The sequence below is a fragment of the Pezoporus occidentalis genome, unplaced genomic scaffold (genome assembly GCF_034315485.1).
Source record: "Pezoporus occidentalis ecotype Australia unplaced genomic scaffold, CSIRO_AGI_Poc_V1 ctg22, whole genome shotgun sequence".
In the NCBI taxonomy this organism is placed as follows: domain Eukaryota; kingdom Metazoa; phylum Chordata; class Aves; order Psittaciformes; family Psittacidae; genus Pezoporus; species Pezoporus occidentalis.
The window spans coordinates 357745-382804 of record NW_026914072.1 but is presented as its reverse complement, the minus strand read 5'-3'; the positions used below and the strand labels follow the sequence as shown (position 1 = coordinate 382804).

The 25060-nt window shown below is 36.9% G+C and overlaps 1 protein-coding gene across 8 annotated transcripts in view; it reads left to right on the top strand.

Annotated features, from left to right (window-relative positions):
- SBF2 (SET binding factor 2) overlaps positions 1–25060 on the top strand; it is a 260675-nt gene that overhangs the window by 101100 nt on the left and 134515 nt on the right. For all 8 annotated transcript variants that reach the window (XM_062620140.1, XM_062620136.1, XM_062620144.1 and 5 more), the window contains exon 3: positions 12338–12475. In XM_062620140.1, the coding sequence (XP_062476124.1) occupies positions 12338–12475 (138 nt within the window). The remainder of the gene's footprint in view (positions 1–12337; positions 12476–25060) is intronic.

Here is a 25060-nt window from a genome sequence, read left to right as displayed (position 1 = left end):
TGTGATAAAGTGCCCAGCAATTCTAATAACACTAACTGGTTTCAGAGCTAGTTTTAGTTCTGTCCAAACCGATAGTATTCCTGAGATTAGGATGAGACCAGAGCATCTCCTGAGCTTAAGGGAATTGATTGCACTGATGATACTAACATGCCATATGTTATAAATGGGAAACAAACAAGCAAAAGAAATCCCTGAATCCCTCTCAGCTACATTTGGTAGAAAATTCCATCTCAGCCCATGGTTTTGCATGCAACATGTAGTCACATAAGCAAGACAGGCTAGCCAGACTTTTCTGCAGTATCTGCCAGCCCCATGAAGTGCTGGATTGCTGCCACTGGCTCTCTTGCAAAAATTGAGATGTCCAATTAGGTATTCAGGTGGAAATTGTGTCTAAATCTCTATGCTTGAATGGTTGAAGCTCTGAAGTATGAGATCTAATTATGATCATATCATAATGTAGAGCTTCAAGTGTAATGAACATGTTCATGCCCTGAAAAGGAAAGAGCAAGAGGTTTCATATAGAGGTTTCCAGCTCTCACACTGGTCTGGACTGACTTGTGCTGACACACATGGACTGAATAATTTCTTCCAAACACTGTCACATTTTACTTGAAGAACTCCAGCTGAGGGCAGCCTGATTCTTACCCGGATAACCTGTTCCAGTTTTCTGTTTCCTTCACTGATTAGAGGGTGACATCTTATTTTGAGGTTTGACTTTTTATTATGATGACTTCTGCATATTGTAATACATTGGATTTGGAACACCTATGTGAAATTTGCTTGCTAGCAAACACTTTATCTGCATATAACTACTCCATAAAGTGCTTCTCAACAATAAACTAAAACAGATGAGCTCTTTTCAACCCATCACACGACACTTGTTTTTCAGCCCCAGGGTGTTGGTGTTTTGTTGTGTTTTTTTTAGTTTGATTGCATAATTAGCTGCACTGTATTTCTAATACCCCATTCCTCAAATATTGTTTTAATGGCTTGTTTTCTACAGAAACATACTAGTCATTATTCTGTTTGTATCTTTGATTTTTGTATCTGATACAGGTTCAAATTGCCTTCTGTTAATTTACCTGAGTTGACTGTTGTGCTGAATCTAATGTCTATAATTTCATATTGATATTCCTTTACCCATTTGAAACATAGGAATAATGTCTGCAGTCTCCAGACCTCTGTAATTTCCCATTTTTGGAAAAAATTGTGGAATATTAACTTCAGTGGTCAAGAACTCATTTCTTTCCTCTTGGATGCAAGTTACTTATTATAGAATCATATATTCAAATCAATTGGAAAAGACCTTTAAGATGATCAAGTCCAACCTCTACCCCAGCACTGTCAAGTCCACCACTAAACTGTGTCACTGAGGGCCTCATCTACATGGTTTTTGAACACTTCAGACTGTCACTCCACCACTTCGCTGGGCAGCCTGTTCCAATGCCTGATCACCTTCTCTGTGTAGAATTTTTTCCTAATATCCAGTCTAAGCCTCCCCTAATGAAGCTTGAGGCTCTTATTTCTTGTCCTGTCACTTGTTACGTGGGAAAAGAGACCAGCCACCTCCTTGCTCTACTCCTTTCAGGTAGTTGTAGAGAGCAATAAGGTGCTCCCTGAGCCTTTTCTTCCCCAGTTCCCTCATAAGACTTGTGCTCCAGGCCCTTTACCAGCTTTGTTGCTCTTCTCTGGACCTGCTCCAGCAACTCAGTATCTGTCTTGTAGTGAGGGACCCAGTCTGTTTGAAAATGTTGGTTTTTATCAGAGGTTCTCAAGTTCTCGCTTGTAAATTCCTTTTTTTAAATTCCAGTAACATCTTCTGACAAAAGCATGCTTCTCATAAAAACTTCTAATGCTCTATTTTATTCTAATTATCATGTGGTTGAGAATGAAGAGCATTCAAGTTGCAGTCTTCTCATGGTTATGCAAAATTCAAATTTAAGATGTCTTCCAAACATGGAGTACACTGAAAATGTGCCAGAAGGGAGGAAAACCAGTTCTCATTATTAAAAGTACAAACTTTCTCAGTGCCAAAGCTCTCTGAAGTTTCATTTTGACAAGCTTTGGAATCTCTTGGTATCTTCTTAATTCAGACACTGCTAAATTCTTAAAACCTATCTGGAGGAAATAGTCTTTTCATGAAAATAGCCACTTACTGGCATGCCAACAGTGCATATGAAAGCATCTGCAGTGGCACAAAGCCTTTTTGTTTAGACTTGAGCTTATGCCAGACAAACTCTCTTACCACACCCATTGAAGACATCCCGTAATGTCGTCCAGTGGTAATGCCCTCAGCAGAGGACAAGTATATCTCATGCAATTGGTCCCATTTTTCTGCACAGCAAACTGAAACTCAGTGGAAAGCACCAAACTTTTCAGCTGTCTTTTCATGCTACTTATTTCATTGTGTTCTTGGTGAGAGTGCTGACAGGAAATGCATTTCATGTTTTTCTTAATTAATTCTGTGGAAATGTAAAATTCAGAAGTAGCAGCCAAAGTACAGAACTTCATTAGTGAGATACATTCATATTACAATCTAGTTTTTGTTGTTTTTTTTTTGTTTGTTTTTAATTTCAGATCATTTGGCTTTCATGCAGTTGCAGATACTTTTTTTGTGAGATTTTTAGCTACATTTCATTTTTCTATTCTTATGTACTTTCTTTTCTGTACACACAAAAGGGGAAATCAGTTGTGACTGTAAGTGGGAAATAGTAACAAGAAGCATGTAAGAAATATTGTAAAATTCTCAAAATGAACAGACCAGCTATATACTGCCCTTTCTGTAATTTCCTTTTTGTACTTTTAATTTAAGTCCTCTTAGCTAAATAAAGCTCTAGGTGTAGTGAACTGTTGTAGTTATCTCTGTGCCTTGCTTCTCCAGATGATGTGAGGGTGATGGTGAGCAGGCAGCATGAGATGTAGTGCAGTGTCTGGTGGGAATGGTTTGTGTGACAGTGCGTTTGGCAAGGTGGACAGTTGTTGGATGTGGTCCTGGACACGCTGTCTTTTTCAAGCCTTCTACTAATCACATGGTTAGGGGGAATTGTGCTGGGCTAGGTGACTGCCAACCCACTTAAACTTCCCCAGGCATTCCAAAAGCCCCTTCTCCATGCCAGCCATTCCTTCCTTCTTTCCCTTGATTTCCCCTTATTAGGCGGAAACACTGATGTTGAGACGGATGCCCTGTCTCTGGATTGAACTGGCAGAAAAGTGCTTGGGGCGTGTTGTCTGTGTTCCAGATCACAGAGGCACTGGGATAGATAGCAGCACCATTTTGCTGGCACTGGTTATCTGCTCTCATAAAACTTGTTTGTTTCAGTCCATGGAGAGAAGCTATCAGGCAAGGCAAGATGCAGAAATCAGCTGAATCCTGTGCAGGTTGACTGTGACAAAGACCAAAACATGGAAATCTTGTACAAAACGTGGGAGCTTCAGAAAGACTCCCTGAGAGCAAGATCTAGAAGCATGCATCTCTTCTTGGTGTTACATTTACAAACTTACAGCCTTCTGCTTCTATTGATCTGGTTTCCCATCATTCACTTTGCTGCTTTTTTTGGAACTCAAGGTGAGTTTAAAAGCGAGTTGCCGCATGAAAGGGTATGGTTATAATTTTGTTTGGACTGAGTAGTGCATTTTATTCAAGGGTTTTAAGGTGTATATACTATCCTTTTTGTGTGTGTTTTGTTTTTTTCTCTTTCCTGTAAGCATATTTTCTTGGTCTAATTTCTGCTATGTTAAGAGTAAATTCTGATTTATTTATTTTTTTTTTATTCATTGCAATGTTCTTTGTAGTATACACTTCATTACCATATGCTTGCACTTGTATTACCACTTGCACCTTTTTTTACAATTGCTAGACAGGAATGGAATGTATTTTCAAACATGGTAACAAGGCTGTATGTGAGATTAACAGTGTGGTTTAATATCTGATTGTGCAAGTGTAAACTATAAAAATAAGGTAATGTGGACCTTGTGTACTACAGTAATGTTCTGTATAACTTGGACCAGTTCCTTTGGAGGAATGCTTAAGCATTAAAATGTCAAATCAAAATTTATGCTTATGTAGTGCCAATTGTAATTATTGAGTGATGTATATTAAGTACCCTGTTGTCCATTCTGTTTTCTTGGGTTTTTTTGACATTCAACCAATGCAGTGATATGTATATTTTGAAAGATAGTTTATAGTCTTATCTAGAAAATGAGTTGGGAAGTAAAGACAAGAAAAGGTTTGTTACTTCTTTCACTACAACAGGTCGTTGTAGCACAGCTGTCAAAAGTGAAAGAAAGAAGGCAGGGAAGAGAGGAGGAGAAAATGGTGCATTAGGCAAAGTTCATGTTTCATGCTTGAACTGATTAATATGTATATAATGCTCATTTATAAGTGTTTCTAAATGGAAACTGTTTATCTAGGATTGTGACCTGAGATGACTACCAATTCCCTCAAGTGTATAGACAGCGGTCAGTAAAAATAAGAAAAAACAGACCAAAACAAATTAGCCATTTTCTTAGTGTCACAGTGCATTGTGGAAACCACTCCTGAGTGCTGGTTGAATAGGTTAAGAGGCACAAAAATGCTTCTTTATCCATTTTGTGCTAAAAATTAAATCGCAAGTACTTAATGCAAAGGATGAATTTCTTTGATAATGATGATCTTAATTTTTTAGTGTCCTTCTTTCAGTATTACTTCAGGAATATTCTGTCAGGTATTTTCCATCCATGCTGTCTTTTTTGTCTCATAACCATAGTGCTATAGATCTGTATTTTTCAGATTGAAGTATAATTTACTGAAGTCGTGTCTCACTTGAATTTATTGCTACATTGAAATTGTCTTTTCTGCTTTCATGTTGAATATTTAGTAGTGAGACTTCTCATTATTCTTTTCACCAACAGTATCACTGGCAGCAATTATTGCTGACTAAAAAGCATTGCTTGGACAGAAAAATTTTGTAGGCAGGCTGTGTGTTCCTGAATATCAGTTGAAAGTCCTCAGTTGAAATTTATGACTTTTTAACTTTAACTTTATGAAGTTTAAAATGCATGTTTGAACAAATAAAAATTCTCTAGCGTAAAATATCTTCTTCAGATACCTAACCCATTTGTATTTGGTTTGACGTACTGATGTGTGTCTGAGAATTTCTGGTTACTGTCCACAGCTGTCTCACTCTCTTTGCCTGAGGTAGCCCAGAACATGGTGGATATGTTGGGTTTTGTTGGGGGTGGTGGTAAAAAAAAAAAATTCTGGGTCCAAGGGTCCCAGAATTTTTAAACTGCTGTAACCTTATCTTGATGGGCACTTAGCTGAAAAGAAGAGGAGGTAGCTTAGTTTAAGTAAATGAATAAAAATCCATGCAATTAATTATTTGCACAAGTGCACCGGTACCGGTTTCTTACTAAACATGATTAGAATAGAGATGTTGGACGTTCATTTCAGGAAGAAAACCTCATTCAGAATGTCATTAATCCTGTACTGTTTCTGAAATAAAGGAATTTGTGTTGTAGTTTGATGGAAATCACCACATCTGTAGTCTGGGGAGGCTTTGTTCAGAAATATTCAGAAGATTATTTGACAGGTTGTATTTTATTTTTAATAAGCCATTGAACTGGAGTTATTACGTGTTCTGAAAACAGAAAAAGAAACTGGTTTCCCAGGGGGTGTAGTTTTCTTTCTAAAAGCCAGTTCAAAAATTGTTTTCACAAGACAAACTAGGAATACAGTCCCTATAAGCATGGTTTTTTTTTTCAAGTTCAGGGTTTTCAGCATAATAGAAAGGTGTTTTAAGTTGTACAGTGTTATGAGCTTTTTAAAACAAAGCAATGAACTTGAAATGTGTATGTGTGTGTGTGTAGGTGTACACCCAGGTGTATATATTTACTGCTATGCATGTAATTTCAGAAAAAGATTTCTCTGCCTGCATGACTTAGGAGACTGAATTAGCTGATTTTAGTTGAGATGTTCTCAAATATTTTAACTTTTCTTCTTCTTATGAACTTCTGCTGCAGGGTCTCTGTGACAAGCTTGAGTATCTGATTATTGAGGATCATTTTAATCTGTAGTTCAAATTACAGAGTACCTTGTCTGTCACTTGTGCAGGAATTTGTGCATTGAGAGATATTTCAGCAACTTTCAGACTTGAGAACCCCAAGAATGCAGTTGAGGATCTTTTCTTTGAGGGGAAGTATTTCTTAGTGTCTTTTTTGACATGTTCTGCATGTTTGAAGAGCTGACTACTGAGGTGGAAATTTGCATAGTACGTGGGAAGAGTCTGTCCCAGGCAAGGAGGGGAATGATGATATTCCCCTGTAACTCCTCTTGGACAGTAATGTCACCTGTAATCACAACCTTTCTGCTGCTTCTAATGTAATTCCCCGAAGTATTTCACCCAGTTTCAGGTGTGAGAGGCTAAGGGACAGGTACTGTCCATCAACACCAACATGTGCAGGCACCTCAGTGTGTTTTTTTTTTTTCAGTTGCTAAGAGGAGAAAGCAATTCTTTGATTTCAAATGAACGCTGTGTATTGACACTCCTTTTGCCTTTCATCTGTCTCTGGTGTCATAGGTTAGAAAGTCTGAAATTAATGAAATATATTAACATTGGCTTCTTAACCTCTTTTCTGGTTTCAGCACCCCATCAGCCTCTGGGCTGGTGGGAGAAGTGGGCAGCTGGTTTGTGCACATCTTTGAGGGGGTGCTCCTGACATCAGGTCCCAGTAGTTCACTGGTGCCACAAGGTGATTGTGTAAAGGTTCATCTTGGAGAATGCTGGATTTCAGTAAATTTCAGGGTAGAAAAGACCTTCATATTTCTTTTAGGGTTAAGAGCTATTTTTATTCTTTCTTTATAAGGGAGTTGAATTGTTTACAGTTAATCATCAGAATATTCTACAACCCTTAAAATGGGCTTGTTACCTAGAAGTAATTTGGAGTATACTTTAAGTGCACTAGTTTTATTTTAGACTTGGCTAAGAATAAATATGCAATTTCTTAGATATGAGATCTTGAAAGGCAGGAAGATGTTATAAAATTCAGTGTATATTTTGTATTCTGTTTATATTTAGAGATATCCCCAAATCTCCAAGCATTTCCTCAGATTTACAGCTTCATAACATTGCTTTTTTATTATGCCAGTGAGCACTGTAATTGTTTTGTTTTAAGTAGAGGTATGCATCTGAAAAAGAAAATTCCCTTTGCCAAAATTCCATACATAAGTGAATGGTGAAATGGTGAAATACTCAGCAGCTGGTGCTAGGTCATGCAAGTCCAGATGGAACAAACTTCCTCAACATAATGTCCAGAACATGGTCCTTTATTTTCAGGGAGGTTTGTAGAAAAGATAATGATCTTGATACATGTTAAAAGCAAAGCACAGTTATTTGAAAAGTCAAAGAAAGTCCACAGAAGCAGACAATAAAATGAAACCTTATGTCCAGAGTGATCCAATGGAGAATCAAATCTTTGGTGAAAGAGTTAAACTAGAAAGGAAGGTGAATATTTGTGTCAGATGTGTTAACCTGTAAAATCATTTTTGGATCTTTTAATTCAAGTGTTGTCAATAGAGTTCAAATGTTTTCTGTTCTATGTGCATCCAAATAGTTTTGGATTTTATTTAACAAGAAACAAGTACAGAAATGTATTTTGAAGAAAATATATAGTGTGAGAATATAGTTTAAATGTCATTATTTAGTTAAGTGCAGGGTTCTGTAGTGGTATATCGCAGACCTTGTCTTCTGTTCTGTATAAACACTTCCAAAAATGCTTTTGGGAGGTGACTTGCAAAAATATATCGCACAAACTTTCTGAACAAGCTTCCCCCTGCCCCTTTCTGCTTTGGTGGTTCCATCAGGGGTAGTGAATTTCTGACAGAAAGCTGACCAGATCATTGATACAGAAAACAATGTAAAGTGCAGAGAGAGCAGTCTTCTTGTCTGTAGCTACACAGACCCAACTAGAATATTGTTATGGGCTTGGTTGTGCTTGGGGTGCAACCCCAGACGTAAATGACAAAGTTCTAACATGCAATTCCGCAAATAAATAATTTCTGGTCAATAGATATGGAGGCCAGATACTATAGTTCTGCCAGGGTAAGGAGACAAATGACTAAAATTTTTCTCTAATGCAACTTGAACACCATATGATTATTGTTCAGTATGGTAACAGTATTTGGTCGTCATTTCCCCAGTATGCAATAAAACTTCTTCCTGCATAGTAATTCCTCCAATACTCTAATAGAAATTGTGACTTCAGTTTTCTTCAATTTTTCAACGGCTTTAGTGTGTTCCCCAGGGTAGTGTCATGGTGTCAAGCCTGTCGGTTTTCAAGCAGCATTTGGACAATGCTCTTAGATACATGGTTTAACTTTGTAGTTGCCTGGTGTGGACTTAGGAGTTTGACTTGATTCTCATTGGTCCCTTCCAGTTCAGGGTACTCTATGATTCTATGATTCTAGACAACAGAGCTGTATACAGTATATCTAAAGTATATGCTGATTTATGCAAATGATTTATTTTAGAAGAGAAGGACAGGGCAAGGAGTAGGAGTACACCTACAGCTCTAGGTAGGAAAGAAGGAACAAATTTCTGAATCAAGCAATGATGACATGTTTGGCTTACAAAAATTAGAAGAAACAAATGTCACTTCTAAACATTCATTAATCATGTCTACACTTTAGAGAGAAGGCTTGTGGTGATGACATGACATATAAAATTTTTAAAGGTAACAAACCCAGTTACACTGTTTTAAAATACTCTGCGTCATTTAAAAATCTGTCTGGTTTCTTGTTTAGTCTGAAAACATTTGTGGGAATAATCAAGAGAAAATTCTTTGCTTCACTGGGAACCTGCAGTTTCAAACAGTGCTTGAAATATCATTGCAGCACCTTGAATATAAGATCTCTTACATATTCTTCAGCGCAACTTCTGGATATTTGCACCAGATTTTAGAAGGGAATCAGTTGTAGTCTGGAGTTGATTTTAAGCACTTGTCACCATTAGAGGCTTATTTCTATAAATAATGAGTTGGACAATCTGATTATTTCCAATTTTCAATGTCTTTAGTAGAAGTTATGTTCTGGTTCCAGGACTTCTGGCAAATAAGTGAAACAATATGGGAGTGTGTTCTTTTTTAAACTCCTGTTTTTTTTTTCTTGTTTACTGAAGAAGCACATGACCTTTGAATTATATTCACAGTGGTGCTTTTGTCTGTTTTGGTATAGCATCTGTTTTGGTAAGGAAACATTTTCTTGTTCTTAGTGGCCAGACTGTGCTGGTAATCATACTGGATAGTAGCTTGTATTTATACTAGTTTGGACATTCTTCTCAATGTTGTTTGCATGTCAAATATTACACTAATATTTATCACCTTATTTTAAGGAAACCGAGAATCATTCATTGTTTGATTTCTTGGGGGAGCACGTTGACTTTATCCTCAGTCTCTATATTTATAAATTCCTTCCAGTTTATTGAAAACACAGATTCTCTGTGTAGTCAGTGGGTGTACTCTACTTCAGCTGTTTTCCTTAAAAATCATTAATTGTTGTTTTCTAGTAAAACAGTTACATCTAGAAAGCATACCTTACACACAAGATCATTTTGAAATAGGGAAGAATTCTTACTGACATGAGTAGGGTTTAGGCATGCATAAAGATCAAGAGATTGCTATTGAGAGCAGCCTGCCCACACCAGCTATCACTTCTGATAGTAAAAAATTTAGCTGTTGGCTTTCCCTTTGCATTTCCCAGTTTACAGGGCAGATGTTGGGATAAATTTTATGCAATATTCCTACTAATAAAGGCTTATTACAATGTATTTTATTTTAAAATAAACACAAAAAGTATATTCAAATTTAACGTAGCAATAGCTCAGAGTTCAAAATTGATAGTCTGTGTGTATCATGGGAAAACCAGCAATGCATGAGCCACACATCCCAGCCTCACGTATCTGTCATTTGGGTGCAGAATACATTGTTTGTGGGTTATCTGAATATACTGGCTCTTCTGTGCCTTTAGTAGGTGGTGTTTAGTGTATGGAGAATAGTCCTTTGTCCAGGAATTCTGGGCAGCTAAAATTCTGATAGATTACTGCTTACACATGTGAGATGGGAAATTACCCATAAAGCTAAAGGGCAGTGGCACCAGCAAAGAGCTCCTGTCAGAACTGGTAGACTTGGCAGGTCTGAAAGAGCGTTGATTCTAAACTCAAGCATTCAGAGCTTAAGAAGTGCCAGAGCTAGGACTGCATGAGCAACCTTAATTTATATGGATGATTCTGTATTAATGGTACACTGTGGAAATGTTTCCGTTATTAACAGAATCTTACTGCATTCTTTGCATTTTGTCTCATACTTTTTGAACAAATAGTTATTCAGAGTTTGGGGGTTTTTATCTGGGCTACAGATTCCAAGCTTCATTTACCACACACCACCTAAACTCTGCAATACATACAAAACTCGAATGATTTTATTGTCAAACTTTTAAGTGATGCTTTTATTATGATGTTATATATATTGACCATATTGCATTATCTTTATAGCAGCCCTGCAGGACTAATAGTGGTATCTTCTTATTTTTTAAACTGACATGGGATGAAAAACAAAGGGAGATTAGGCCAGTATTATCATGGACTAATACTGGATTCTTTGCTCAGGATGACTAGAATGTCTTTTCTCAGAGTACTTTTTGATGTTCAGAACAGTTATTCTTAGATGCAGGAGTGGGTGCTTAGCACTTCTAAGGATACAGACTCAGAAGTGTTAAGCTGATTATCTAGAATTTGAAGAATGTAACATGAGAAAACTTGGGTTTTGAAGATTTTCCCAGGACTGTAAAATAAATTGTATCGCAGAGGCAGAGTTTTAGCTGCTAGTCACCTAAGACTACCCAGGTTTTATTGTAGAGGTTCTAAAGATGAATCTGTAGTACATGTTTGTTTACCGCTTACTCTGCATGCTTTTGCAGTTTTTAACAGCTGTACAGCAGAAGCAGATGCTGGAAAAAGGAGATTTTGACCTATCTCTCTGGTTCCTTTGATATCCACATTGTTTCACAATTCTAGAAACTCGTGGTGTGGGGGTAGTTTGGATTTTTTAATTAATTTTCTTTTTATTCCTAATACATACAGGGGCTATTGCCTTCACCACATGTAAATTCTGAGTTTATAATTTTGCTAATGATAAAGTACTTGTGAATTTTTCATGTCTGTGACTTCAGCCTTTAGTAAAAGAAACAGTGAATGTAAAATTCCATACAGGCCATCTCACAAATCTTCAGCAAACTGATTTGTGAGTTTCAGCATCCTCTTCTATTACAAGTTATTAACTGATGATGTACACTAGTAATTTAAAAAAAAAAACTGAAAACATACACTTTTCACTTGCTTTTGACCTATAGTTCTCTTTTTCTTCATGCTGTTTGTGGATCTCCCTTCTGAGGTCAGAGCTGCTGTCTTTGGTTCTGATGACTTGCACCGCTACAGCCCTGGTCAGCTTGAAGGAACAAATGCTGAAAGGACTTAGGCTTATTTGACGTGTGTTTTAAATATTGCAGGTTTTAGTCTGCTCATTGCTACAAAAGCTTGGAAACGTAGTATTTGAAGTACATGCGAATTATTTGGAGAACTGCAGCCTATTTGAATCCAAGAAGCAAATGATTTTCTTTGTTCCTGAGAAGTCACTAAAGTCACTAAGAAGTCACTAAACTTGAACATATTTTTCACAGGGGTGGCAAAACTTATATCCCTGCTATGACATGACCTCTTGTAAAATTTCAAATGTTCACCTGAAATTACTGAAGTAGTCAATAAATGGATGAAAAATAATGCTTTGTAAGTAGTCTTTTGTAGTAGTAAGTATTGAATAATTTTGCAAGTAAGTGAGAGTGGAATATCTGTTTGATTAGATAAATTAATGGGGAAATAAGTGGGGAAATTAAAAATGTAGAGACATTCCAAGACACGACAATTTCAGCTTCAACTTCTAACCTGTTCTCCAAATGAAACCTGCCTGCATAATGTGTCAATTTAGTTCTGTTGTTACCTGTTAAACCCTGCAAAGATAACCTTGAATACTGAATTCAAAGCAACACATCTTCAGTTTGCATGGTTTATTATGTCTCCCTTGAGGTCTGTAGAGCTAGATTTGTATCATTTTGACCAACTCCAAGACTTACTCGATGTCCCCCATTTTCTTTGAATTTGCAACCCTGAATAGGTTTGCTGTAAATAAAATGAGCTTCTTGTTTCAGATAGTGTTTTGTTGTATTGTTAAAAAATATTTTTCATATTTCTTAAGATAATTGATATTACTGCTTAACTATATGTGTGTCTTTTTTTTTTTTTTTTCCCATTAGTTTTGCCAGCCTGGAGGATGGCAGCTTTCAAAAGAGAGAAAACAGCCAACGTTCTTCGTGGTGGTTTTGACTGATATAGACTCAGAGAGGCACTACTGTTCCTGCTTAACTTTCTATGAAGCAGAGATTAACCTGCAGGTAAAAACTTTACAATAAGTAACAAAATACAGAAAAAGGTGTCTAGAAACAACAGAAAATATTTTGTCATTTCTGATAAGGGTGTATTCTTTCTATCCTACACAAATGCATATATTTTTGTTCAAACGTAAGCTCAGTCTACTTCCTTGTGTTGTTGTCTTACCTGCTTTAAAAAACAAAAAACCCCACAACAAAAAAAGCAAACCCAGCCAAAAACATTTCATAGAGTTCCTTTTTCTCCACCACATTTTTTTTTTTTTTTTTAATGGGACAGCCAATACTGTGTTCCTTTCATTTAGCTCCGTGCTTGACATAGCATGAATGATTCTCATCTTTGTTCTTCTAAAAATTGTTTATTAACTTCTGCTCCCTCTGCTGGCCAGCTCTTATCAGGCCAGCACAGGACAAATGTATACAAGCTATGCTGTAGGTATGTACATATTCCTGTAAGTATATGTAGTGTGGGTGTAAATGGCATGATTTTAAAATGGATAGAACAATTCTTCAGTTTTTAGGTAGGTCAGATTTTGGGTGTCAGCCACTTGGAAGTGTTGGTTTTAAACATGTATTTAATTATTTTTTGGGCTGCCTCAGTCTTTCAAAAATAGACATTTTGTTTCCCATTAGATGTGAAGTATTTTGCAGAATCTCTGCTATGACATAATCTGTTATGTTATGTCATTGTTATGTTTTTGGATGTTTTATTTCCCCATGTGAAAATTATAAAATAAGTAAAACCTTGGCATTAAGTATGTTAAAATTAGTTATGATTAAATAGATGGCTGACTGAAGTATTTTTTTTCCTTTATTAGTATAGTGTAACATTACTGATTATTTGCTTTTAATAATCCAAGCGTACTTACTCTTTGTTTTATTCTTAGAGCAATTAAAAGCTGTGGCATAGTAGTATTCTTTTTCTGGGCACAACTGGAAGCCAGATAATAACAGTTCTTAATTCATTAATGCTACAGTTTAGGTGGTTTTTATTTTTTTCTTTAGATGATTAAAAGGAGTTAAAAGCAGAAATATAATGAGAAATTAGATATATTTCAGTCTTAAATTTTAGTTTAGATCAGCTGACATCTTCCTGGTAAAATTTTTGTCATTAGTTAATGTCTCTCATTTTTCCTTTATTTTATAAATAAAGAGTGAAGTATTCTATAGTAGTTCTTTCCCAGCTGATAAAAATTTACAATGGCTGATTCTTCCTCCACTCTATGTATTTCATAATATATACTAAATTTAGCAAACTTGTTATTTATCCTGTGGTTTCCAGCAGCTGCTTTTGATTCAGTATTCCCATCTTTGAAGTAATGCTCATCACAAAACATCCAGTATTAACTAAAAGGTTTTCTTTCTTTTTCTTATATTGCCTAAGTATTAAAAAAAAAAAAAAAAACTAAAAAAAAATTAAATAATTAAAAACCTGAGTGCAGCAGGATGTTGGTTCTCCTAATGCCATTCCTGGCTGGGTTGAAAAGAATGCATATTTTTCAGATGAACTTGCTGTGGTGAAATTTATTCTATGACTGCATTGTTTATAGCTAAACTTCCTGTTTCTTTCTAACCCCCTATGAGAATAATTGAACGTGCCCTATTACATGGTCATTAGACAAGAATTCAGCACATGTACAATCTGTAATGAAACATAAGCTTATGAAGCATTGGGCAATGAGAGTAATATTGATTTAACCTTTCAGATGCATGCCTCATTAAATAAACAGTCCATGAAACGTGGTGTCCAGGGCTTGAAATGAAATCTGGACAATACTTTTCACAGTATACTGTTCAATTTTAATTTTTTTTTACCTAATGATATAACTCACTAAGACAAAAGTAAGATTAAATTTCAAAAAAACCAAGAATTACTTCTTTTTCAGTAGCCTTCCCCTGGTAAACCTTGCTGATACACAGGATTGGTCAAAAGTCAGCTGAAGCAGAATCTCTTTGTCAAAGTCATCTTCACAAAAACCTGGAATTAACCACTTGAATGTTTCTGTGGTTAATTAAACTGCAAAATGAAACAAATTTCTTAGCTTGTGAATGCTAGAAGGGAACTATGAAACCTTTTTTTGAGCCTTCTGCATAATAATACATGAACCATTTTCATGCAATTGATCAAGCTGGGTCTGAGAAGGCTACTTCTGTCATTCTGGTTCCCTTTGTTTCTGCTTTATTTGTTTGTTACAAGATAATTCGTAAATAAATGCTGTCTGTAAAGCGAGGAGCTTGTATTCACATGGTATATCTGGGTGGTACCTATGATAGCCTGGGGTGCAAGATTAATATAGAAACTGTAAAAGCTACCTAGAGAAAAGTATTCTCCCTCTCTGAAAGCCCTGGATTCGCTTTAATTTCTTGGCAGTTCCATGTCATAACAAGTTTTCCAGAGAAAAGCACAGGCTCTAGTAATCAGCTGATGGCCTATTTTCAACTTCCTAGTCCTGGAGAGAAAATAAAGTACTGTTTTATTTATTGACATATATGAATCATACTTTGCATTGTTTCAGTATTGTCATTCTGAACTGACCTGGCATTTATTATCTGCATGGATGCTGGTCAGTTTTATTGGTGATCAGCTCTCATAAAGTTGTGACAATATGTCAAAAAGATTGATGTTCCTTTTAGCGTGGTCAGTACTCCGTATCTGTACAAGGAAGGTGAACACACGTTATTCCATTAAATACGGGAATAAAACTCACTTGATGCTATGGATGCAGGTTATACAGCTTTTCCATACAGTCCTTCATGAATTGTTCTGTTTTACAATGCTAGTCTCAGTTGTCCAAGTTACATTTCTTAAAGCTATACGAGAATGTGTTCCTCATCTGAGATTAAAATGAAACATTTGAAAATTTGACCTTAACAGGAGTTTTTCCTGGATTCAGCTGTAACAGTTATTTTTCTCTTTCTTAGTGGCTGGTGCAGTGCTGTGTTTTCAACTTTATTCTGAGAACAATGCTGATAACACACCAGTGCTTTAGCTGTTGCTAAGTAATGCTTACCCCAATCAGGAACTTTAAATTCTCATGCTCTGCCAGTGAGGAGGGGCATGGGAAGCTGGGAGGAAGCAGAGACAGGACCCCTGACCCAGACTAGCCAAAGGGGTGTTCCATACCACAGCACCAGTATATAAACTGGGGGGAGTCACCCAGAAGGGCAGAACGCTGCTTGGGTTGGGCTGGGTATTGGTTGATGTGTGATGAGCAATTGTGTACTGTGCATCACTTGTGTTTGGTTTTTTTCTTTCCTTCCCTTTTTAGTTTTATGTTCTCTCCCCTTATTATTTTATTATTATTATTATTATTGGTAGTAGTAGCAGTTTTGTATTATACCTTAGTTATTGGACTGTTCTTATCTCAACCGTTGGGCTTTGCATTCTTTTGAATCTCCTGCCCACCCCACCAGGAGTGGGGTGGAAGAAGAGGGGGAGAGAGTGAGTGGCTGTATGGTTCTGAGTTATTCTGTCTGGATTTAAACCATGACGGAGTCTAGAGTTTGGAACACGAGTATGTGACTAGAGGCAGTCTGATAATGAGTTAATGACAGTAAAGCTGTTGTCATTTAAAGACTTCCTTTCGTATGTTTCAGGAGAGTTCTGAGTGCAGGACTTCTCTCTGACCTCAAGTTTCTACCGATAGAAAGTGTAAACAATTCTGAGATACTGCACTGTTTTCTCCTTCCAGTTTTTTATGTCTCCAGCACATGCTTGGTCTGGTCCACATTTCTGTCTGGCTTAAGGTGCCATTTAGATGTTCTAGCAAATAGGGCCGGATGCCATACTGACTTTTATCTACAGGAATTAGGAGGAGAATAGTTCAAAACATCCCTATTTCCTCTTCTGTCATAGTACCTTGAAGAATTTTTTTTCTGGTGTTGGGTACCCACCTCTCCATTACTGTATTCTAATTGTTGCTGTGAACTTCAAATCTCATTGGTTTCAAGAAAACTTTGTCCTATCAGTCAAAGAAATAGTATGCCTAGCTTATTTTAATGGTGACAGAAGCTGGAAGCTGTTGAGCAGCCGAAGGGTATTCAGAAGAATCTCAAATGAACAGAATTCAGCTATAAAACTAATATACTCTGTGTAACTTTGGCCATCAAAAAAAATGCGTACATATATTCATAAATACATATATATGTATAGTTCTGTGTACTATATACGCCGTCTGCTAAAAGATTCTTATTTCTAACAGCAATTTCTGGATGTTACCACTGAGGACACAAAGACTTAATACATTTGACTCAGCAGATACTTCTACTGACCTCAGCTGTGCTTCTTACCAGTTGCACAGTTAGAATTTATACTAACAGTGCTTGGAAGAGCACCATAGATAGAATCTTTTTTAAAAATGTTGACTCACTTCATTTGGGAACTTAATGGTCAAATTGTATCTTGCTGTGCACTTCAAAAGGAATTTATCCTCTCTCCCCAAGCCTGCCATCAACAAATTAGAGAGTGATTTATGCCAGTAACTGAGCCTGTGCAACTACATTTCTTGCATTATGAAAAATCTGCTCAATGAGGTCAGCACAAAACCCCAAGCATTTGTTTATAACAGTCTTACTACAAGATTGTATCATTCTTGTGTGTTGTCTTAAGCATGTGTATGTTAAAACGTTGTGATCACAAAGTTGCTAAGATTAAATATATCACTCTGGAAAATGCACGTAAGTAATAATTCACAAGTCTTCCATTTCCATTTCCTGCCATTCACATTGTCTTCCTCTCTCTGCTCCTCTCCAGAAAGAAATCATAAAAATCCCAAACTATAAAATGTCACATTCAGAACATTCACAAATAATTTTCTGAGTCAAGGGAAAATACTGTTGCAGGGTGCAAATGCTTATTTTGTGGAGATTTAGATTGGATAGAAGTAAGAAATTCTTTCCAGTGAGAGTGGTGAGGCACTGGAACAGCCTGCTCAAGGAATTTTTGAATGCGCCATCCCTGGCAGTGTTCAAGGCTGGGTTGGATGGGGCTTTGAGCAGGAGGTATCCCTGCCAATGGCAGGGGGATTGGAACTAGTTGATCTTGATATCCTTTCCATCCCAAACCATTCTATGATACGTTTGCAATCTTTGCATAATTTTCTTTTTTATTGATAGAATATCTACTGTGCATTACTATAGGTTTTTTAGTCATGTTTTGAAATGACACCGAGCTGTGTTGATACACTGGAGGGAAGGGTCGCCATCCAGAGGGACCTGGACACGCTTGTGAGGTGGGCTGATGCCAACCTTAAGAAGTTTAACCATGCCAAGTGCAAGGTCCTACACCTGGGTTGGAGCAATCCCGGGCACAGCTACAGGTTGGGCAGAGAAGAGGTTCAGAGCAGTCCTATGGAGGAGGACTTGGGGGTGTTGGTTGATGAGAAACTTGAGCTGGCTTCAGTGTGCGCTCGCAGGCCAGAGAGCCAACCGTATCCTGGGTTGCATCAAAAGGAGCGTGACCAGCAGGTCGAAGGAGGTGATCCTGCCCCTCTACTCTGCTCTCGTGAGGCCTCACTTGGAGTATTGTGTGCAGTTCTGGTGTCCTCAACATAAAAAGGACATGGAACTGTTGGAACAAGTCCAGAGAAGGGCCACAAGGGTGATCAGGGGACTGGAGCACCTCCCGTATGAAGATAGGCTGAGGAAGTTGGGGCTGTTCAGCCTGGAGAAGAGAAGGCTGCGTGGAGACCTCATAGCAGCCTTCCAGTATGTGAAGGGGGCCTATAAGGATGCTGGGGATGGACTCTTCATTAGGGACTGTAGTGACAGGACAAGGGGTCTTTACTTTGGGGGCAGAGCCTTGGGTGACATGGTTTAGTGCCCCCTATTGGCAGGGGGGTTGGGACTAGGTGATCTTAAGGTCCTTTCCAAGCCTAGCTGTTCTATAATTCAAGATAATTTATTTTGTGCTGGTATAATTATTCCAGCACAAGTTTAGCTGCAGTGATACGATTCTGTGCACATAGACAAGCCATGAAGTAGATCCATTCACCGGTGGTTTTAGTTCAGTACAGCAGATTATAGGGAGGATGCAGATTTGTATTCTGGAGTCATCAGCTAAGTTTATTTTAACTTTACATGTGTTAGAATTTATTGGATACGTGTGTTTGTATTATCTGAAAAGTAAATAAAATGAATTGATGATGAATGTTTTTTTGGCCTAATGAGTGTATTTGGCTGCAAATAAGACCAGCAGAGAATAAGTCACATGTAGAGAAAGGGATCTGTCCCAAATAAGCAATTGGAACAAGATTACTAAAGCAAACATTAAATATTTTTTTCTTGAAATACAAAATTATGCATGGTTTCTAAATCTTCTTTGCTGAGCAGTTAGTAGAAAAAAAGTGGGGTTGCTGAACTTGGCACAATTTCACTGCAAAATTTTGCATAGGGCAGACTGGTTTTGGCAATTACAATGAAGTACTAGAGTGAAAATTTCATAATGACATGTTCATTCTCTCTCTAGAACTGGATGAATTAATAAAAGTACAATTCTCATTTCACTTTCTGTTCACATTTGATTTTGAGTTTCAAAAAATGCCTGCCAGCTTCCACCTTCACAACTGCAAAGCTACATCTAACAATATGTGTTTTCTGACTTTTCATGCCTCAGTTCAAAATTATTTTCTTCAGTCTGACATGAAGAGAAACCTAATTTTTCTCTGCTCAACGTTATTCACAACTAAATGCACTGACTTCAGTGGCATATGCCTCTGCCGTGGAAATGCATGGCCAGCTTGCCTGGATTGTCTTTGTATCTGTAAGTGAGTGGCAGTTCTAACAAAGGCAATTCATAGAGGTGGTTCAAAGACTCAGAAGGACATAGTGGTTCCCACTGAAGGAAGTCAAGAGCGGTGTTGGTGAATAGACACCAGGATAGACACCTCGTAGTCTTGGAGAGTTGGATAACGGTTTGAAGTTGCTTTATCTAGGAACCTTCAGTGTTGGAGATTTGATAAGTGGCAAATTTGTTCATACATATTCAAGTATTAAGATACACTAACTTCTGAAGTTGGGGGTGAAAAGACAGGAAAGGAAGGATACTTACAGTTCATGTGTGCTAGAACTCAGCTCTGTGTTGATGGAAGGAATGCTGATGTGTTCTCAAGCTGTGTACATCCCTTAACCTCAACTACATTCAGCAGCAGAAATATTTTTTACTATATTGGTGAATCATTTTCATCTTTAAAAATTGACTTCAGTTCCTAATGTAGATTTTGGCTAGATTGTTATTTTTAAGCGAAATGCCAATATTTGGAAGCAGAGCTGACATCTTGAAATGATTGTTCTTGCAAAATTATGTTCATAAAAGAGGAAACTGAGAGCTAGATCAGAGCAATGTTGAATAAAAAAGGATAAGGATAATATGAGTAAAATTGGCTGCTGTCATTTATTTTCTTGGTTGCCGCATCTTGTCTTTTAAATGAGTTGCACTTTTTCACTGGAGTAGCACAAAATCAGTCACCTGTTTACCAGTAAAAGTTTTAATATAATTTCTTAACCTGAAATTGAGGCTTGCATAAATATGTCTGTTTATGTGCTGATTTAATACATGCAGCACTTAAGGGCATTCAGGGTCAGCCGAATACAGTTGACAGTAGAGATCTTGTACTTGCAGTAGCTTTTATGAAAGTGGGTGGGAAGCAGAAAGTTACGTTTTGTAATCCACTACCACATGAGGGAGAACTTGGAGTGTGAGTCCAACACTTATCAGATATTGGGTGATCCACAGATTTTTTTAAACTTTGACATAAATCTACAAGAAATGAAATGAATTCGTAGCTAAAAAGAACTATTTGCTTGTAATGTGAATGCTGTAATTTTATTTTTTTTCTCTATTCCACATACCTGAGACCAAGTCTAAAATCATGAATGATACTAAGTCAGCTTAGATTTTAGATATCTATAAATGCGTAAGGGTTTTTTATGTCCTTAAAGATGAAGTCCTTCAGTCAGAGAGAAAAGAAAGAAGGGAATAAAAAATAAGTTTGTAATCTCTTAACTGATTTCCTGCCCCATGTGTGTGTGATTTAGGTATCAAAACAGAATTAATGTATCTTGAAGCTGTTGACTACCAGTGAACACTGAATATAATAATACAGCTGAAAAGTTGCACTATTTTATAATCTAAATAATACTGTGAAAGTGTATAATTAAATAAGATACATTGAAATATGTTACGTATGTTACTTGGAAGAACATAAGCGTTATCACTTGGGATCAGAAGGAAAAGACATCTTGCACAATATTTTGTCTCTGTGGATGGTTAGGAGTGAATGTCTAGGGATTAACAGAGGAACGCAGCATACATAACGTATCCATGAGTGGTCCCTCCTCTGCCGCTTTCAAGGACCAACTGAGGCTAATATACCTGGTGTGTATTTATTAATCTCTGTGAATTCCATTAGCTTGCCCAGTCTTCTTGTGGCTCTGTCTGCATTTTTATTACTACCATTCTGTGGCACAAGAGTTTTGTAAGTCAAATAACCGTTGCTTGAAGAGATACCACCAATTGTTTGTTTTGAGCCTATTTCAGTTAACATGCTGATCATGATGGCTGTTTTTGTTGTTATTTCTTAATACTAACTGTGAATGACCATTTAACTTTGGTGGTTTGGATTTTGGTTTGATTTTCAGGAGCCCAGCGAGATTATTGGTGCCAGAAGTAAAAAGTATATAAAAAGTAAAACAAAGCACTAAGCGTAGGACCAGCTTTGCTGTCAGTTCAATTGGTTGAGCTTTTGTCATGTTTCGTGCAGTGTTACTACTTCTGTTTTGGCAAGCCAGCACACAGCACAGCTCTAAAGAAATTTCCTATGCTCTTTGATGCTGAGTGTGGACACTAAACACTTAGGCTGTTCTTGTCCATCCAAGATGTCATCTGAAACTCACAGTTTTCAACTCTGAATATATATTTGTGATAAAGCAAAATGCATCAGGTAGAAAATGTCACAGGACTACTTCATTTAACCGTTGTGCCTGCTTAAATTGTGCTGAGTGGTGCATATAGGGCATACTGGAGAAGCAGGAGACTACAGTGAAGTTTTGGAATGGTATCAGTCACATGTTATTAAGCTAAGCCTGTGCACTTTGTATTGTATGACTTCATGGATTCGCAGTGTTCATTACATTTCCTTTAATGTATCCTTAAATAGCCCGGTGTGGGTACTGACTTGGGACAGCTACATGGCTACTCTGCTCTTGTGAGACCTCAGTTGTAGTATTGTGTGCAGTTCTGGTGTCCTCAACATAAAAAGGACATGGAACTGTTGGAACAAGTCCAGAGAAGGGCCACGAGGATGATCAGGGGACTGGAGCACCTCCCGTATGAAGATAGGCTGAGAAAGCTGGGGCTGTTCAGCCTGGAGAAGAGAAGGCTGCGTGGAAGCTTCATAGCAGTCTTCCAGTATCGGAAGGGGGCCTATAAGGATGCTGGGGATGGACTCTTCACTAGGGACTGTAGTGGTAGGACAAGGGGCAATGGGTTAAAACTTAAACAGGGGAAGTTTAGCTTGGATATAAGGAAGAAATTTACTGTTAAGGGTGGTGAGGCACTGGAATGTGTTGCCCAAGGAAGTTGTGAATGCTCCATCCCTGGTGGTTTTCAAGGCCAGTTTGGACAGAACCTTGGGTGGCATGGTTTAGTGTGAGGTGTCCCTGCCCATGGCAGGGGGGTTGGAACTTGATGATCTTAAAGTTCTTCCCAGCCCTAACTATTCTATGATTCTGTTCTATGATTCTGTGACTTGTCACTTGCTCTGTTAAAATCTGTAAATAATTTTTCCATAGTACCCAGTGTGTAGCATATGAAGAAAAGTATTTAATGCACATTACAGTTGTAAGAAATCTTTACGTTGTCTTTGACACCAATTTGAGGATATTATTATTATACCTGATTTTTTTTTTTTCTAATACCAAGCTTTCAAACTCTTATCTCATTACAGTGTACTTGATAAAATCCTGCACAGTCTGCCAAGTTGTCCTTATGCTTCTTTTATAAATGTAGAGGGGCTTCTAAAGCAACAGAACACCAAATTAAACAATACCTTATTTAATGTGTATAAAACCCACAAGTATCTGTTTTTAACTGCATGTATTAGAAATATATTAAATCTTTTTCTAGCCTGTGGATCTGGAAAATCATGCCTGATTTGTTGGTAGGTAACTCCAGTTGTCGGTAACTTCCTCATTAAAGAATTCTTGAATAATTAGTCTGAATTTGTCTAGTTTGGGCTTAATGCCATGAACATCCCTTGGCTAAACTGAGGAACAAGTTGTGCTCAGAAACCAAGCAAACAAATAAATAGCAAAGTGATGATGAACTGCTGATCACAGTTAATTTTTCTGAACTGTTGGTTGTCAGTCATGGGATTAATGTTGTGGGGTTTTTTTTAATTACTTGGTCATGTGAACTTTTATTATTTTGTGAGATTTTTTCAAATGTTTGCACAAATGCATTCATTAATTCAGATATTTTTATTAAGTAAGTTTATAAACTATAAAGTGATGCTGTTCAATTAGTTGGTTATTGTACATTTACCCCATTACTTTAGGTCACAAGTATGTTAAATGACTGCTCCTCATGATACAAGAAAAAAGGCAACAATCTAAATGAGAGATATCAGGGAAGTGCCATAACAGCGTACCAGGTACCATTGTCATCATCTTCCAATCAATATAAGTACAAAAGAAAAGCTATAATAATCAACTAGATTAGGAAAAAAATCAGTATTATCTTAAATAACCAATGAAATTAATCGTTCAGTTTATATATCCTTAACACGCAGTTATTCTTAATTGTAAATGGAATGCTGTATTTATAAAATTAAAAGGTATTGATTGAGGAAAAAACCACAACTAACTCTTTCATTAGTTTTTATTAGAGAATATTTTCTCCTAGATGAGAAAAGGGAAAAAGAAAGATGAAATGTGCATGTGCCTGAGCAGAAGTATAAATGGAAAGAATTAGGTTTATGGTTTTACCACTTTATATTTAGTATTGCTACAGAATGCTTATGCTGTTAATTCTTTGCTTGAAAAGTATGTTAAAAGTCATGTGTTTGAAATGATCATCTACTTAGTCTACTGACTCCTAATAATGTGCCTGCATGCCTGTCAGAAAGTTGAGCCACAGAAGAAATATGGCTAGTCATGTTACATTTTCCTGTAAGTCTTTTATAAAGTAAGAGATTGTTTTTATAGTATAAATTATTTATCCATTCAATATTGTGCTGCTATTGTGCCCAGAAAGTTTTAAATTAAATCTAATTACGAATTAATTCAAGACTTGATCTGATGTTAAGTGGATTTTATGAAAACGGTCTTTTATAGAAACCTATTCTCTGTCTATGCACTCTTAATTTTCATTGTCTTAGTACCATGTGAATATAGAAAAACTTCCATATTCTCTTGCCTTTAGAAACGTGGAGTACGTTTTAATTTCATTTTTCCGAATATTGTCAGGATAGCCAGAAGCTGTTGCTGTTATGCCTAGAATTCATAATTGACTCTTAAGAACAGTTGATACAATAAACTTTTGTTGATTTTATCTTTAGTGGTGTGTAACCACTAAACTATAATTTAAAAATTCTTCTTGTATTTTGGGGGTAGGGATAGGGGACTGTAATTAATGTAGAAGCTTTCCCTGTCAATATTATAATGGATGGAAGGAAATGAATGTGTGGGGCATGTGGCTGTTGAGTTACTGTGTTTCTCTATTAATTTATAAGTCACAATTCTAAACTAGGAATGAGATGCAGACTAAAGTCTGTACATTGTGTATGTAGTGACTGCCATTTAAGTAAGAATTTATGTACAAAGCCAAGTATGTGTATGTGTGTTGCTATGCCAATTGTTTTATATTTGGTTTGAAAATATTATACTTATCTTTTAGTTAAATAACTTGGTTATTACAAACCTAAGTACTGTCTTTTTAAACCATTTTTACTTAAATATTAAATTATTTTTTAGATAGTAAGCTGTCTCCAGGTCAGGGCATTCCTGAGCTGCTGGAGATGGAGAGAGAATGCACTAGAGGAATGACAACACTAAGCTATAGATGAACATTTTTTTCTGGCTTAATATAGCCATTGTTATATGTTTTGGGTTTTGTGTGTGTGTTTGGGGTTTTTTAAGTATCTTGCTGAGAAAAAGGGTTTTATATATATCAATACCGAGTAACTTTTATGTCCTGAAGAATCACAGTGACAGTTTTACAGGAACTCCAGAGTCTTGTTTAGTTTGTGTATAAACCCCATATTTTTCATGTTTGAGTTTCTTTTGGTATACATGTAAAAAATTACATGCCCTTTTTTGTCTATATGATAATGAAAATAGAGCACCAAGGTGCATGTGCATATATATATATATATATACCTATGTATCTTACTCTCAGAGGGATGTGTGTGTGAGCAGTGCTTTAGCATAGATTGACACAGAACTTGATTATAGTTGAGCAGCTTCCAAAAGAAACATGCCCATATTCAGGACGCAAACCTGAAATGCCAGTTCTGACTTTTGGGTGAATGGGCAATGCAGGTCAGGTTAGGAAGTAGCTCTTCAGTACCCTACAGCTGTCAGTGCCGCTTCTAG